Here is a 14,643-nt window from a genome sequence, read left to right as displayed (position 1 = left end):
TGTTTTAGCTATGGTTTGGTACTGCTTAGATTTTTTTTTAAAAAGTTGGGATGAAGAAAAGTTGAGCTCAATATTGTGTTTAGTAACTTAGCAACAAAGCACTTATTTCCAAAATTGCTGTGAGAAACAGCTGGAAAGTGGAAGCATCTATTTGCTGTTTTCAAAAACCGGCTTTTTATCATAGAAACACGGGTGAACATTAACATTTAATGAAAGTTTTCAAATGCCGATCCTACCCTCACCCCTCGTGGCTCACTTCTCTTCCATGCTCTGGCATCTCACTTCTCTCCCTCTCGTCTCACTCATTCACTCCCAACTCGTCTCCCCAAACCCAATCCCCAACCTGAAACTTCCTTCCTCCCAACGTTCCTCGTTCTCCAAGTCGTGTTCTCCAGCTTGGCGTCTTTCCTTTGGTAAGCTTCTCTTATCTAAAATTTCGTTATTTATTTGTTTGGATTTTTTAATTTAGGGATGACAGAGTGAGTGAAAGAGGGGTGGGAAGAGCGAAAGGATGAGTGTATGGGCGTCGGGAAAAAAAAATTGGGGATGGAGGGTTGAGAAAAAATTAATTGGGGAATGTGATATGGTTTGTGGAAAAAATTAAGGTTTGTGGAGGAAACAAGAAAAATTGAGAGAGAAGTAAGAAAAATTGATTACTTCTCTGCCCGCAACGAAGCTTGTCGTTTGAGCCGATCAAACCGAGTCCAAAGGGGTCTCTCTGGGGTTCCGAGCTCCCAATTTTGAGGCACCACATATATACTTGTTCTTTTTAAATTTTGTTTTGAATTATGTTCAAAATTTGTTCTTTATTTTGATTGTTTGGGAATTGGTTTTAGATTCGGAAGCCACTTACTGGGAAAGTTTGGAAATTGGAAGATTTTGAATCACATCCTGCTTTACTGGTGAGTTCTTGCTTTGTGTTTTTCTTAAAGGAGGCAGATTGTTTGCCCTCCTGTTTGGATTCCCTTTCTATCTCCTTCTATTTATGCGGTCACGGTTAAATCACATCAATATTTTATATTATTATTGTTTTTTATCTTATTATCTTTATAAAAAATTCAATATAAAATATTGACGTGACTTAACCGTGATCATACAAAATAGAAAGAGATGGGAAATACATCTAAACAGGAGGGCAGACAATCTACCTCTATCACTAAAAAGCCATTTTTGTTTCTTAAAGCCGATAAGGAGGTTTCCTTTATTTCGTTAATGAGGATTCTAGGTCTTATCATTGCTTTGAAATACTTGTACATCAAGTACATAGCTCTATAGAAGTTAGTTTGTTCATTCAAGTCACTTTCTTATCATTGCCAGAAAACACATGAGATGATGTCTCGCTATTTTCCACACACAACAGGCTTAGCATTCGATTAAGCTGGGGATAGAGCATAAACAACCTACTAGAATACCAATGATATCCCAACCTTGAAAATGGATGGGAAGGCAGTGTACATGATACTAGGGTTTTTTTATCCGTGCTACGGAATCCAAATTTAAACCTTTCTAAGTCTCCAATGGTAATCTTCATATTTATTATAGCATTTTACATACTTGCTTTGTATAATTATTGCAATACAAACTAAATTTTCAATTTTCAGGAAACTATTACTTGGTAGATGTGGGTACCCACAAATGAGAGGTTATTTGAGACCGTATAAACGTGAAAGATATCATCTCCCGGATTTTCATAAGGGTCCCGATCCAACGGGTCAAAAGGAGGTATTAAACCACATACATTCTTCTCTTAGGAGCATCATTGAATGAACTTTTGGGGTATGGAAGAAAAGATGAACAATTTTAAGGGATATGCCTAATTACCCGTTCAATAAGCAAGTGAAGATTGTCATTGCTACAATGGCTCTTCATAATTACATACGGAGGTATTCTGAACGTGATCGTCATTTTGATGACCCTAGGGACTTTTGTGAAGAGAGCGATAATAGTGATGATGATGATGATGATGATGATGAAGAATACCAAAATTATCAAGTTGAAGGATCACATGAGATAAAAACATTAAGAAATAGAATAGTGGCAAGTTTGATGAAATCATCTAATTAGACTACTTTCAAGTACATTAACAATATTGTACTAATGAATCCTAGCTATTCAGTCTAAAATATTTCAATTAAAGTAGTTTGTTATATTAATTAATATTTAAGATAAAGTTTATAAATATTTTTCTTTTAAAAATAAAGTATATTTAGTAATTCACCTTTACATAACAGTATACCCTTTATGGTCATTTCACACAGTCACAACTGTTTTACATAAAAGTTTACTAAACACTATAATATTGTTTTTTTTTCTTTCCAAAAGCAATTCCACATAAAAATTTATTAAACACTATGCTACTTTATTTCACAGCTACTTATTCTTAAAACACATCAAAAATAATTTTTTTTCAAAGCAATACGAAATCAGCCAACTTTTCACTTGATACGTTAAGAATTTTCTAGAACAACTGTGGGTCAGGGTTGGTTGTTCCTAAACCGACTCCGTGTCCCAGCAATTCAAATTGATATTTTGCTTGACCTAAACCCGGTTCAGCTCTTTCATTTCTCTCTTCTCCCTCAAGACTACATTTACGTGAACAAAGCAAAACCCAAGTCCGTCGGAAAATTGTAAGCCATGGAGAATGGTGAAATTCCAGAAGACGCCAACGAACGTAAGCCCTTTTTTCTTAATTCTCCGGAGCTTTTCATTAATTTTTTGTTCGTCGTGATTCTTATGGTTTAATTTTTGTGGGGTACTACTGGTTTTAGATTGCCCGGGTCCGCAGTCCGATTCGGCTGGAAAATCCGACGCCTGCGAAGGATGCCCGAACCAGCAGATTTGTGCTACTGCTCCCAAGGGCCCCGACCCAGGTTTCCTTTCTCTCTCTTGCTCCTAAAGCTCTGTGCTTTTTGTTCTTCCTTTATCTGCAGCTTTCAGCTGTTTTTTAAGTTAATTTCAGCCTGCGATTACTGTAAATTATTTGTTTTTGTTTTAACTATGAGTATAATTTTGAAGAACAAGCGAAAGCAGATGGTTTATGTTAATTTCATGAATTTTTTTATCATGATCATGAATAATATAGCGTGAATAATACAATAGTTTAGACATGTAGTCCTTGGAGCTAATGAAAGACTTAGCACAAAATCGAGCACAGTGACATTCTAGGATTCATACAACCGACCCCACTTAGTGGGATAAAGCTTTGTTGTTGTTGTTTGTTGCGCTTGATCTCTATGTTTCGAGCTATTTATGTTCTAAAATATATTTGTAGACTTGATGTCTGGCAATTCTTTGGAGATATGGATTAGAAGAATTTTTTTGTACTGAAATTACTTCTTAATGTTCTGCTCTCAAACCGACTTAAGTAGTTATTTGGCTATCTTTGGTGGCGGCGTTGTTGGGCAGAGAGTGTAATATACAAAATATACACACACTATAAGATTTCTTTCGAAACCTTGGTTTTCCAAGCTGTGGTAATTAGTGTTTCTTTGTTATTGTGAATTTTTTGCGCAAATATTTGAGCAAATGTGTGTTAAGCGAATTATATGTTAGAACTCAATGTTTGATCAAAGGATGAACCTTTACGTTTCATTTTTCAGTAGCTGGATTGCGACCTTTATTTCAAAGTTTTATTAGGTAATCATTGCAAGGCATCTGTGTATACAGTATTACTAACCCGTCTTTGATTTTCATCGTTTGTGTGACTCTGTGAGTTCGTTTTCCTCTTTACAAGACTCTGTCTTTTATGAATCAAGAATGATGTGCTTTATTGTCTTGATGATTTGTATATTGTTTTGGTACAGACGTGGTTGCAATTGCAGAAAGGATGGCCACTGTAAAGCATAAGATACTGGTTTTATCAGGAAAAGGTGGAGTTGGCAAGAGCACATTCTCTGCCCAACTTGCATTTGCACTAGCAGCTATGGACTTCCAGGTGGGACTTCTTGATATCGATATTTGTGGCCCGAGCATCCCAAAGATGCTCGGCCTAGAAGGCCAAGAAATCCACCAGAGCAACCTTGGCTGGTCTCCTGTCTATGTTGAGCAAAACCTCGGGGTCATGTCAATTGGGTTTATGCTTCCGGATCCTGATGATGCTGTTATATGGAGGGGGCCGCGCAAAAATGCGCTCATCAAGCAATTCTTGAAGGATGTTTATTGGGGCGAGCTTGATTTCCTGATAGTGGATGCTCCTCCTGGAACCTCGGACGAGCATATTTCAATTGTCCAATACCTTGATGCTGGCTCAATAGATGGTGCAATCATAGTCACCACTCCACAACAGGTCTCCATGATTGATGTTCGGAAAGAAGTGAGTTTCTGCAAGAAAGTTGGAGTTCATGTCCTTGGGGTTGTTGAAAACATGAGTGGTTTGTCCCAGCCATTGATGGATTTCAAATTTTTGAGGATGACAGAGACCGGTGAGCAAGTAGATGTCACAGAATGGGCTAGGGAGCAGCTGAAAGAGAGATCGCCAGAATTTTCAAACATAGTAGCTTTTACTGAAGTGTTTGATAGCAGTCGCGGTGGAGCTGAAAGAATGTGCGGGGAAATGGGGGTACCCTTTCTGGGGAAGGTACCGTTGGATCCGCAGCTTTGTAAGGCGGCCGAAGAAGGTAGATCTTGTTTTGTTGATCAGAAATGTGGGGTGAGTGCACCTGCACTGAAGAAAATCGTCGATAAAATGATGAAAAACCAGGGAGTAACTACAATGTTGGTCGACAACGATGCATAGGTGAATCGGCTACACCAAGTATCTTCATAGATCAAGATTTTGTTCTTGTTTTTCCTCAACATTTTAATGATATGTAGTTTTGCTTTTAATGAATCATATACAATGTGACGAAATATAGTTTTCTGATAAAAACACGTGTAGTTTACATATTATCGAGTGTATCTCTGGATATTAAGGTTGGTAGATAGTAGGAAGTTTTGATTCGCATTTTGAGCAAGTTATGCACAAAACGCATAAAATTGCATGATTGACTTGTGATATAAATGGAGGGTACTGGTGCAACCTGACGGTTTGGATGGGTTGGAAGGTAAACAAAACATTAACTCGTTCCTTAGGATTTTTGGTTTGGGTTAGGGTTTTGTCAAGTTAGAAAAATATGAACCCAACCCAACCAAAGTGAATTCAATCTTTCTATGCTAAGGTTGACTTGATAACGTATATCAACAATCAATAATACGGATTTAATTGAGTGATCCGAATAGAGTTTGAGCAAGTTCAGGTTGACTCAACTCAAGTTACACCGTGATTAACAAAAAAAAAAAGAAAAGAGGTTCACTTCAAGGCAAAGCCGCAATGTGGCAAGCCCTTTGGATAAGATATAAAAGAAAATCCAACGGCTGAGATCATCTCCATATTAAATATAGCTGGTCTCCTAAGCTCGCTCACACGAGCGCGCCTTCCCGCATCCGATTCCCTCCTCTTTTGTCCTTTGTCCCATCTTCCTCCTCCGCTCCGTATTATCCGCTACACCCGCATGCCAATCCACTCCCCTACACCCTCAAACCCCAGCCAGTAGCAATCCGACATGTACCTCTTGGAGAAGCCCCGCGCCGTTGACTTATACAAGGGAGGAGGACTAGACCAAGAAACGGAGACAGAGATGATGATGGATGTGGCGGCGGTGAATGGGAGAGCGCCACCTCACCACCAAAACCAAAACGAACGAGAGCAGCAGCAGAGCAGCGGTGGCGAGGGGGAGGAGCAGGAATTGTGTGCGGCTGTGAGCAGCAGAGCAGGAGGCGGTCCGGGCGGTGCCGCCGGGCCGAAGAAACGGGCGGAGACGTGGGTCCAGGAGGAGACCCGGAGCTTGATAGGGTTTAGGAGAGAGGTAGACGGGCTTTTCAACACGTCAAAGTCCAACAGGCACCTGTGGGACCAGATCTCGGCGCGGATGAGGGAAAAGGGCTTCGACCGATCGCCCACCATGTGTACGGACAAGTGGCGGAACTTGCTCAAGGAGTTCAAGAAGGCTCGCCACCAAGTTAAAGTCGGTGCTCGCTCTGCCAAGATGTCTTATTACGAGGACCTCCAGGACTTGCTCAGAGATCGCTCCACCAATTCCAACTCCGCCACCGCCAACAGCAACCACAATTCTGTTTCTGCTGCCGCCGCCGCCGTTGCCACTCCTCCCAAGTTAGATTCTTTCGTTCGATTTTCTGATAAAGGTGAGACATTTCTCACTGGGACTGATAAAATCCGAAATTCCCAATTCGTCCCTTTCGAATTGTTGTTAATTTAACTTCTCTGCTAATAACGTTGAGAATTATGCCTACCCATTTTTGTAAATTTGATTATTTCTACTTAAATTTGGGAAAAAATTACAGGTCTTGAGGATTCAACTATTCCATTTGGGCCTATGGAAGGTAACAACATTACACTGCTTTTGCTTTGCATGTGTGTTTTGCAGTTTGCAGTTTTGCAATTTGAATGTGATTTGTGAAAAGAATGCTTGTTGATATCTGTTTGTTTGTAGCTAATGACCGATCGGCGCTCAATTTGGAGAGGCAGCTGGATCACGACGGCGGTGACCCGCTTGCTATTACTGCCGCGGATGCGGTTGCAGTCAATGGGGTTCCTCCTTGGAACTGGAGGGAGGGTCCTGAAAACGGTGAGCTTTCTTTCGACGATACAATTGCGTTGCCAAAGTTTTCCCTTTGAATTTGAAAGAATATTGGTAAATGCATGTTGGGAACAATACTTCGATTGGCTGTGAGGAACCTGTTTTCGAGACCCTGTAATGCAAAGCCACCACCTTTCGTCCATATTAAACAGCCTTCGTCAAGAAATGCGAGTTTTACGACCTCACAATCATGCTACATTTCATTGATTTAGGATCTTTCTAGCATAGGATGTATTCTGATTTTAGTTGTGAATTACCAACAGCAAAACGATCTTCGGTTTTATGAGTATCGATTTGCTTATCGTGTTCATTCTGCTTTTCATCTCATTGTTTGAGTTCTCTCTCTCTGTCTCACTGTCAATCACTTTCATGGCACTTCCCCTGTAAGCTTTACCTTGCCTGTCAAAGTATTGCAAATCTCCTTCGTTGAGGCTCAGAAATATCTGTGGATTAAGCGAGACTGAGCATGAGCTAACTGGTGGGTATATATTGTAAATTTTACGCAATGTTTAAATTGCAGGAGGGGAGGACCACTCTTCTTACTGTGGAAGGATTATAACTGTCAAATTGGGGGAATACACCAGAAGGATTGGAATTGATGGGACTGGTGAAGCAATTAAGGAGGCGATCAAGTCTGCGTTCAGAATAAGAACTAAGCGGGCATTTTGGTTGGAGGACGAAGATCAGGTTGTTCGAAGTCTTGATAGGGATATGCCTTTGGGAAATTACACTCTCCACCTTGACGAAGGTATCCTAGAATCATAAGCATACGTGTATTTTTTAAGGAAAACTAATGAAAAAGGCTTGAAAACTTTGAGTTTTAACTATAAGGACAAAATAAAGGGTAAAGCGAATAGTATCGAGTTTGACTTTTTAGTATAAAAATATGGTTTTTCGTTAAAGTGAACAGTATCGGGGGCTTTTCGTTAAAACTCCCTTTTTTTTTACCTTATGGAACTTAAATTTGGTTTCTGGGATCCATGGTAATTAGTAAGTCGCCTTATGTTTCTTGTGGCAGGAATTACAATCAAACTTTGCCTCTACGATGACTCTGACCGCATAGTTCGAACTGAAGAAATAACATTGTACACTGAGGATGATTTTCGTGATTTTCTTGCACGCCGAGGCTTGATGGGTTTGAGAGAGTTAAGTGGCTACAGACGCATCGATACTTTAGATGATCTTCATTCTGGTGCAATGTACCAGGGGGTGCGACTTCTGGTGGACTGAAAACTTTTGTATTTAGCTTTTTGTCCGGCTCGTAGTTTTGTTTACATTGTAAAGATGTAATCTGTACATTCAAAGCAACGTTCCAGTTCTGTGTAGCCCTGTTATGTTACCTGAATGAATCCTTTGTACCAGTTAAGTACTTCTTCGATTGCCTGCCGGTGATTCGTGTCAAGGAAAACCGCTTCTTTCCCGTCTCCAAAACTCCGAAACACGAGTTTTCAATCCGTTTCAGGAAGGGTGAGATTGCGTTACAGAGCCTTATTGTAACTGCTTCCCTCTTCAAGTGGTTACTGCAGTCAGTACTCTTCTGTAACGGAACTGCTTAAGAAAACAACCCAACATTTACTAGTTCTATTTTTCGTTTTTACCATTTCAACTCCGTTCATCTTTCCCGAAAACAACGGCGACACCGCCACCTCAACGGTCAATGACATCCATGTCAGCACAAGTTTCCGACGTGGACAAATAGCATTTGAGAATTGAAGCCTATAAGTAGCTCTCATACTCTCACTCCCTTGTCACAATTACAAGTCCTTCCACTCTCACTCTCTTTACGTTTTAACCAAAACAAATTGCTCATCATCATGTCCAAGATCAAGATTGGCATCAATGGTATGTTGCTGTATTTAACTTTGCATTGCTTTCTATATATTGTATAACTCCGTCTGTGTAAGTTTACCCTACGCTGCCTGTTCCAAGTTCAGAAAAAGGAGGGGGAAGGCGTTATGTAGCTGACAACCGGCACTTTGTTTTTCCGTCGATCCCTATGATAATGAATCCTAAATGAAGTTGTTGTTGTTGTTTGTTTTCTATGTGATGAAGGATTCGGAAGGATTGGCCGCTTGGTGGCCAGGGTTGCTCTGCAGAGAGACGACATTGAGCTTGTCGCTGTCAACGATCCTTTCATCAACATCGAATACATGGTACGTATAATGTATCCTGCATTTTACACCAACACTAATGTATGTGTTTGTACATGAAAGCACGGCGATGAGATGAGATTATGAGCGCGTTAATTGTAATTGCATGACGTATTTTGTTTAAACGTAAAATTTGAGTGAAACACCAACGAAATAATTCGAAAAATTCATGGATGCAGAGCTACATGTTTAAGTACGACACGGTTCACGGGCAATGGAAGCACCACGAGCTTAAGGTTAAGGATGATAAGACCCTTCTCTTTGGTGACAAGCCAGTCAAAGTGTTCGCTTCTAGGTATGATTTACTTTTAATTAATCATCAATTAGTGCTAATTAAGCTAGCTTGGTTAGTAGAGCGAAATTTCCAATGATTGGGGTTGCACATTGTGACTAGGGACCCCGAACAGATCCCGTGGGGGGAGGCCGGAGCGGAATATGTGGTCGAGTCCACCGGAGTTTTCACCGATAAGGAAAAAGCCTCTCTGCACTTAAAGGGTGGTGCAAAGAAGGTTATCATTTCTGCCCCAAGTAAGGACGCCCCAATGTTTGTTGTGGGTGTCAATGAGAAGGAGTACAAGCCAGATCTTGACATTGTCTCCAATGCCAGTTGCACTACCAACTGTCTTGCCCCATTGGCAAAGGTACCTAGTCTCAATTTCTTAGGGACACTTTTGGAAATGATTTTGAAAGGGCGAAAGGCATTTTATGACAACCAAAAACGCTTCTAATTATTTTTGATACAAAAAAGTTGGAAGTGGCTTTGGGTCATATGAGGGTTGATTGAAGAAGCGTCTGCCATATGCTTCTTCAAGAAGCAGTTAGACTTTTAATAACTTTAACGTGTTTCTAATAAAAGCACTTGTAGCATAAGCGTTTCACATGTTGAATCAATTAACAGGTTATTCATGACAAGTTTGGTATTGTGGAGGGTCTTATGACTACCGTCCATTCTATTACTGGTGAGTGTATATATATATGTGTGTGTGTGTGTGTGTGTGGTGTGTGTGTGTGTGTACGTATATGTAATCGATCGTTCGCTGCTGACTGGTTTTTCTCAACGGAATGCAGCCACTCAAAAGACTGTTGACGGACCATCGATGAAAGATTGGAGAGGTGGCAGAGCTGCTGCTACCAACATCATTCCCAGCAGTACTGGAGCTGCCAAGGTATTGATTGGACGATGATACATTGTTTGATAGTTTTTGACAGATTTTTCTGCTTAAACCATGCTTTGCATTCGTTGCGGTGTTTGATTTTTGTGTAGGCCGTGGGGAAAGTGCTGCCCGCATTGAACGGGAAGTTGACGGGAATGGCATTCCGTGTTCCCACGGTGGATGTTTCGGTGGTTGATCTCACGGTGAGACTTGAGAAGAAGGCCACTTACGACGAGATCAAAAATGCCATCAAGTAAGCCTCACAAGCATTCTCCTCTTCGCTACGACTTTGAACTGATGCTATATTTCTGGACTCCGTTGTGTTTTCCTTGAATGTCTAATGTTATATGTGATTAAATTGTAGGAAAGAATCAGAGGGCAGCATGAAGGGAATCCTCGGATATACTGACGAAGATGTGGTGTCGACGGACTTTGTGGGCGATAACCGGTGAGAATTTTCTGACAGTTTTGTTCTCAGTTGCTGCTGTGTGTTTTGTGGGTTGATGATATGTATTTGGAAATTATGCAACAGGTCGAGCATTTTCGATGCCAAGGCTGGAATTGCTTTGAACGACAACTTTGTGAAGCTTGTGTCTTGGTATGACAACGAGTGGGGTTATAGGTAATTTCCTCACAATCTACTTCGTTATGAATTATGAATTCCGAAAGGAAACTATTATTTGCGCTCTAAAATGTTATCTTGTGTTGATTTGTACTGAAAAAACGCGGTATGGTTTTGCTGCAGCTCGCGAGTAATTGACTTGATCCGTCACATTGCCTCAGTTAAATAGACGACTCGACCATTTCTCGGGATTAATTACGAGGCAAGGCAGCTTAAGCTTGTTTTTCGGAATAATCGATCATCTTCGCAAGTGATCCAGTTTTGTACGGGACTGGTTCCAAGAGTGTTAAGAAGCTTTAGCTTTAGTTTTGGGGTTGGTTATTGCATTGGTTTAAGAGACACCAAGTACTCAAAATTGGCCCCAACTTTTAACTTGAGATGCCTTTTGTTTACCTGGGTATCGTTCTTCTTCTCCTTTTCGCAACAAAATAATTAATAGCATCTCTTTACGGAGATTTTCTTGATTGCGGTTAACCGACCACAATAACAACAAGAAGAAGATCGGCTGTATGAATCCTAAAATGTCAGTGTATCTGATTTTAAGCAATCTTTATGTCTTCCTCTACCTCTTTTGCCCTGACCCTCCGCAATGCCGCATCTTCTAACTGAAGCATTTGTAAGTCTTCGAGTATTTTCCAAAGCCGAAGATTGCAAGTGAAAGAGACACACAAAATCAAAAGGCTTTCAACTCAAGATTGAGTCACTTGAAGATCGAGTAACATCCAAAACAAGCAAAGGCACCATGAACCTCAACGGTCTTTCATCTCGCTTCCGATGTGTCGCACCCCAAACATTGCCAAGCATAGGCACAAGAATATGCAACAGCAACATGCGAAGCCATACTGCCGTTTACAAGAAAAAACCGTTGAAATAGGTGCAAAATTCAGTAAACACATGATCCATCAACATATTAACAAAAGTGCTCCATTTATATTCAACTACTAAAGCACAGCGAATTCAGTCAGAACTGCATTATCCACGCAACATCCATGGAACGTTCCTAAACACCGACTTACATTCTGAAGAAGTTCCAGATAGTACGTCCTCCCAAGTAAAAACAAAAAATACTGTAGAAACAAACCACTCAGAAGTTCGCTGTATTCACGATCCGGTCTTCTTGTTATGCCACAATTGGAACCCTACAAATTGCACCGGAAAAAGTTCACAATCTACAACGACTAATGTATCATGATACATAAGACGTGGAAAGAAACATAAAATAAACCTCATTCATATTTCTTGTGTCAGTAGGATAAAACCAAATAATTGAATTTTCGGACTTTTGTTCAAAACCCAAGTTAAAAGACTACACACACATGTTTAGTTCTGTTGTATATTACAAGTAATGTTAGCTTTCCAATATCCTCAATATGCATAATCGAGATCTGTAGCTTAAATTTTTTTTGCTAAATTCTAAACTTAGGTTCACTAGATGCACCTAAACATACATTGGCAATGTGGAGCTCAACTACCATCACACGAAGGAATTCACGATTAATACAATGTTATCTGTCGATAAAAAGATCTGTAGTCGCAAGCAATTCATCACATTATATAATCTATCATATCTACCGTGCACTGCACTGCTAGGTATGAAGTAGAGAAAAGAAACCGAGTATATCATATATAACCTCAGGGCAAATGAATAACTATAGAAGACAACACATCTAATTGCAAATCACATGTACATCAAGGTTATGATCATCCAAGTCTAGGTTTAAGACAATTTTAAGTAAAATTGATCTACGAGTTGCCCCGCATTGATCTACAGTAATCAAGAAGGTTCTGATAGAAATATGTAAGAGAACCACAATAAAATGAATGTAAACGGTCGCAGTTCAACTGAGTTGGCATGCAACTTCTAGTGGACAGGTGCCGGTGAAATGCGGTATAACAGAGCACAAAACTATCATGCATCTTGTGTAGATTATGGTAAGAAGCATACAACAGTGCAGCTTCCCCCTCTGTGGCTAACATGCTATCATTCAAGAAGAACCATAACCCAATCATTCAAACTCCGGGGACTGCCCAAACTTAGCAAAATGATAAACCTGAGTCCCTTGAGCATATAACCTAGAAAACTTGATGAATTACATCTCTTGGTGCCGAAAACCTAAACTCTTAGAATGCTAGTGAGCACTACTCTTTTCGAATAGTCATTCGGTTTAATCACTACTAATACACGGCACTGTCTCAATTCTAAAATGGTTTACTTGTGCTTTCGAAAACATACATTGATTACAGATGATCCCATACAGATGCAGAATGAATTACCAAATCAATATAACAGTAAAACAGGAAGCAAATCAAACACAGAAGAAGAAGCGAAACGAAAAATTACCAATCAACGAGGGTTGAGACCGAAGAGTATGTTCTTCCCACCAGGCAGGTAAGACACATTGGGCGACCTGGCAAGCGTGTTAGCAACCTCTCTGGATGCCTCGATCCTCCTGAGCTCGATCAGTCCCATACCCGCCGACGCAGTCGCATCAGAGATGAGCTTCGCAGCCTCGCTCTCACCCTGTGCCCGGATAATCGCAGCCCGCCTCTCCTGCTCAGTCTTGGCCACCACAAACTTGGACCGCTCCGCCTCTTGCTGAGCCACCTGTTTCGCCTCCACGGCGCGCGAGAACTCCAGCCCGTACGACAAGTGCGTGATCGCCACGTCATCCAGAACAATGTTGAAATCCCTGGCGCGGCGAATCAAGCTCTCGCGCACCAGCGCCGACACGTGGGGGCGCTCGGTAAGAAGCTGATCGGCGTTGAATTGCGCCACCACGGCCTTCAGGACCTCGTTGCCGATGGAGGGAAGGACCTTCTCGTCGTATTCGAGCCCTAAGGTTTTGAAGATCTGAGGGAGGCGAGCGACCTCGGGGCGGGAGAGTACACGGAGGGTGAGATTCACCATCTGGAGATCCTTGGTGCCGGAGACGGAAGAGAATGTGTGGGGCCGGGTGCGGATGTCGAAGATGTAGGGCTTCTGGAGCCATGGGATCAGGAAGTGGGTCCCTTCGCCGACGGTGTCGTCGATGACTCCGCGGAAACGGTCAAAGAGGACGGCGCGCTGGCCACCGTCGACGGTGTAGAGCGAGGAGTTGAGGATTGTGGCGCCGGCGCCGAGGCCGAAGGCGGCGCGCGCGAGGTTGGTGAGGAAGGACACGGCAGCTTGGTTGCTTCCCATCCTGGTGACGATGAGAAGATTCGAGAGAAGGTAAATGGGTTTTTGCGGAGTGAGGGGTGTAGGGTTTATGTGATTTTTGTCAAACCCCTAACTACTTGGGCGACGGGAAAACTACGAAATGGGCCTGGGCTTTTAGGCCGAACATTCTTAATATTATTGGGCCTTTGAAAGGAGATTGTCTTTTATCTGCTTAGCGCTCCAAAATTCCCTGCACTTTTTGTATGGGAGTGCCGATAATAGCTCCTTATACATAGGGAAAGGAAAAATCTAATTTAACCGAGTTCAATTTAAGAATATTGGATATATGCAAGGGCATCCATTGTTGGTTCAGTCTTTACATAGGCGAGAAGTGATTTTTGCACCCATCTTTCTCTTTTTTGCATTTTTTTAAACTTCAAATTGAATAAATCAAAGAAAAAGCACTTCTTAAAATGAAATGCAAGCGATATATGAAGGTAGAATGAAATGCTTATGTTATCCTTGAGTTAATTACATGTTAATATGCAGATTTGCAGAAGATATACACTTTAATATAAAGGATATTTGATTGAATCATTGCAGGGTCCATATACTTTTGAGAAGATTATTAATTTTATAGTTTATAGATCATAATTGTTGGTGGTGGACCTGCTGCTGGTGGTGGTGGTGGAAAGCAAAGCACCATCTCATCTCATGTCCTACTGCCGTCGTCCTTAGTTAGGTCTTACCACCCATCTTAACAATGGTGGGGTGGGTGACCTTCGATCTTACAATCTCATACTTATACTGATTCACGCAAAGGGAGTGATTTCTCTACACTTTTTTCCCTTTGTTCTTAGGTCAACTTGGAGGGACATTTGTTGTCGTGAAGGTATGTAAAGAAACGTCACACATTGGAAGTTTGCTCAATCTTGAAAGTCCT

The 14,643-nt window shown here is 41.2% G+C and overlaps 4 protein-coding genes and 1 long non-coding RNA gene across 6 annotated transcripts; 4 read left to right on the top strand and 1 right to left on the bottom strand.

The window, feature by feature from the left end:
* Window positions 1–271: 271 nt before the first annotated feature.
* Window positions 272–2,038, top strand: LOC139193536 (uncharacterized). Of its 2 annotated transcripts, XR_011577738.1 has the most exons (4): window positions 272–413; window positions 837–902; window positions 1,602–1,722; window positions 1,920–2,038. It is a non-coding gene; the product is annotated as an uncharacterized lncRNA (long non-coding RNA). The 2 variants fall into 2 exon arrangements; XR_011577737.1 differs by lacking the exon at window positions 1,920–2,038 and having other exon boundaries at window positions 1,602–1,789.
* A 445-nt stretch (window positions 2,039–2,483) lies between these two features.
* LOC103404231 (cytosolic Fe-S cluster assembly factor NBP35) lies at window positions 2,484–4,884 on the top strand. The gene is made up of 3 exons (XM_008343126.4): window positions 2,484–2,671; window positions 2,769–2,870; window positions 3,804–4,884. Exons 1-3 carry the CDS (start codon window positions 2,635–2,637, stop codon window positions 4,733–4,735), a joined length of 1,071 nt encoding a protein of 356 aa, XP_008341348.3. The 5' UTR covers window positions 2,484–2,634; the 3' UTR covers window positions 4,736–4,884.
* Window positions 4,885–5,179: 295 nt separating this feature from the next.
* On the top strand, window positions 5,180–8,004 carry LOC103404230 (trihelix transcription factor GT-4-like). Its single transcript, XM_008343125.4, has 5 exons — window positions 5,180–6,180; window positions 6,340–6,378; window positions 6,489–6,623; window positions 7,156–7,383; window positions 7,654–8,004. Exons 1-5 carry the CDS (start codon window positions 5,541–5,543, stop codon window positions 7,863–7,865), a joined length of 1,254 nt encoding a protein of 417 aa, XP_008341347.1. The 5' UTR covers window positions 5,180–5,540; the 3' UTR covers window positions 7,866–8,004.
* Window positions 8,005–8,364: 360 nt separating this feature from the next.
* LOC103404229 (glyceraldehyde-3-phosphate dehydrogenase, cytosolic-like) lies at window positions 8,365–11,025 on the top strand. The gene is made up of 10 exons (XM_008343124.4): window positions 8,365–8,477; window positions 8,688–8,788; window positions 8,965–9,080; window positions 9,180–9,426; window positions 9,684–9,744; window positions 9,854–9,951; window positions 10,050–10,192; window positions 10,304–10,387; window positions 10,472–10,561; window positions 10,685–11,025. Exons 1-10 carry the CDS (start codon window positions 8,450–8,452, stop codon window positions 10,728–10,730), a joined length of 1,014 nt encoding a protein of 337 aa, XP_008341346.1. The 5' UTR covers window positions 8,365–8,449; the 3' UTR covers window positions 10,731–11,025.
* A 444-nt stretch (window positions 11,026–11,469) lies between these two features.
* Window positions 11,470–14,164, bottom strand: LOC103416947 (prohibitin-3, mitochondrial). The gene is made up of 2 exons (XM_008355158.4): window positions 12,903–14,164; window positions 11,470–11,700 (listed from the first exon to the last, which is right to left on the bottom strand). The coding sequence occupies exon 1, from the start codon at window positions 13,740–13,742 to the stop codon at window positions 12,906–12,908; it is 837 nt and encodes a 278-aa protein (XP_008353380.3). The 5' UTR covers window positions 13,743–14,164; the 3' UTR covers window positions 11,470–11,700; window positions 12,903–12,905.
* Window positions 14,165–14,643: the final 479 nt, after the last annotated feature.

This window comes from Malus domestica, chromosome 17 (genome assembly GCF_042453785.1).
Source record: "Malus domestica chromosome 17, GDT2T_hap1".
In the NCBI taxonomy this organism is placed as follows: domain Eukaryota; kingdom Viridiplantae; phylum Streptophyta; class Magnoliopsida; order Rosales; family Rosaceae; genus Malus; species Malus domestica.
The sequence above is the reverse complement of the archived record's forward strand: the minus strand, read 5'-3'. Positions and strand labels throughout refer to the sequence as shown.

Coding starts and splice junctions, on each gene's coding strand:
- LOC103404231 (XM_008343126.4), top strand. CDS start 2,635: ATGGAGAATGGTGAAATTCCAGAAGACGCCAACGAAC. Junction 2,672..2,768: donor TCCAGAAGACGCCAACGAAC/GTAAGCCCTTTT, acceptor TACTGGTTTTAG/ATTGCCCGGGTCCGCAGTCC. Junction 2,871..3,803: donor TCCCAAGGGCCCCGACCCAG/GTTTCCTTTCTC, acceptor GTTTTGGTACAG/ACGTGGTTGCAATTGCAGAA.
- LOC103404230 (XM_008343125.4), top strand. CDS start 5,541: ATGTACCTCTTGGAGAAGCCCCGCGCCGTTGACTTATACAAGGGAGGA. Junction 6,624..7,155: donor GAGGGAGGGTCCTGAAAACG/GTGAGCTTTCTT, acceptor TTTAAATTGCAG/GAGGGGAGGACCACTCTTCT. Junction 7,384..7,653: donor CACTCTCCACCTTGACGAAG/GTATCCTAGAAT, acceptor TTCTTGTGGCAG/GAATTACAATCAAACTTTGC.
- LOC103404229 (XM_008343124.4), top strand. CDS start 8,450: ATGTCCAAGATCAAGATTGGCATCAATG. Junction 8,478..8,687: donor GATCAAGATTGGCATCAATG/GTATGTTGCTGT, acceptor TATGTGATGAAG/GATTCGGAAGGATTGGCCGC. Junction 9,745..9,853: donor TACCGTCCATTCTATTACTG/GTGAGTGTATAT, acceptor AACGGAATGCAG/CCACTCAAAAGACTGTTGAC.
- LOC103416947 (XM_008355158.4), bottom strand. CDS start 13,742: ATGGGAAGCAACCAAGCTGCCGTGTCCTTCCTCACCAACCTCGCGCGC.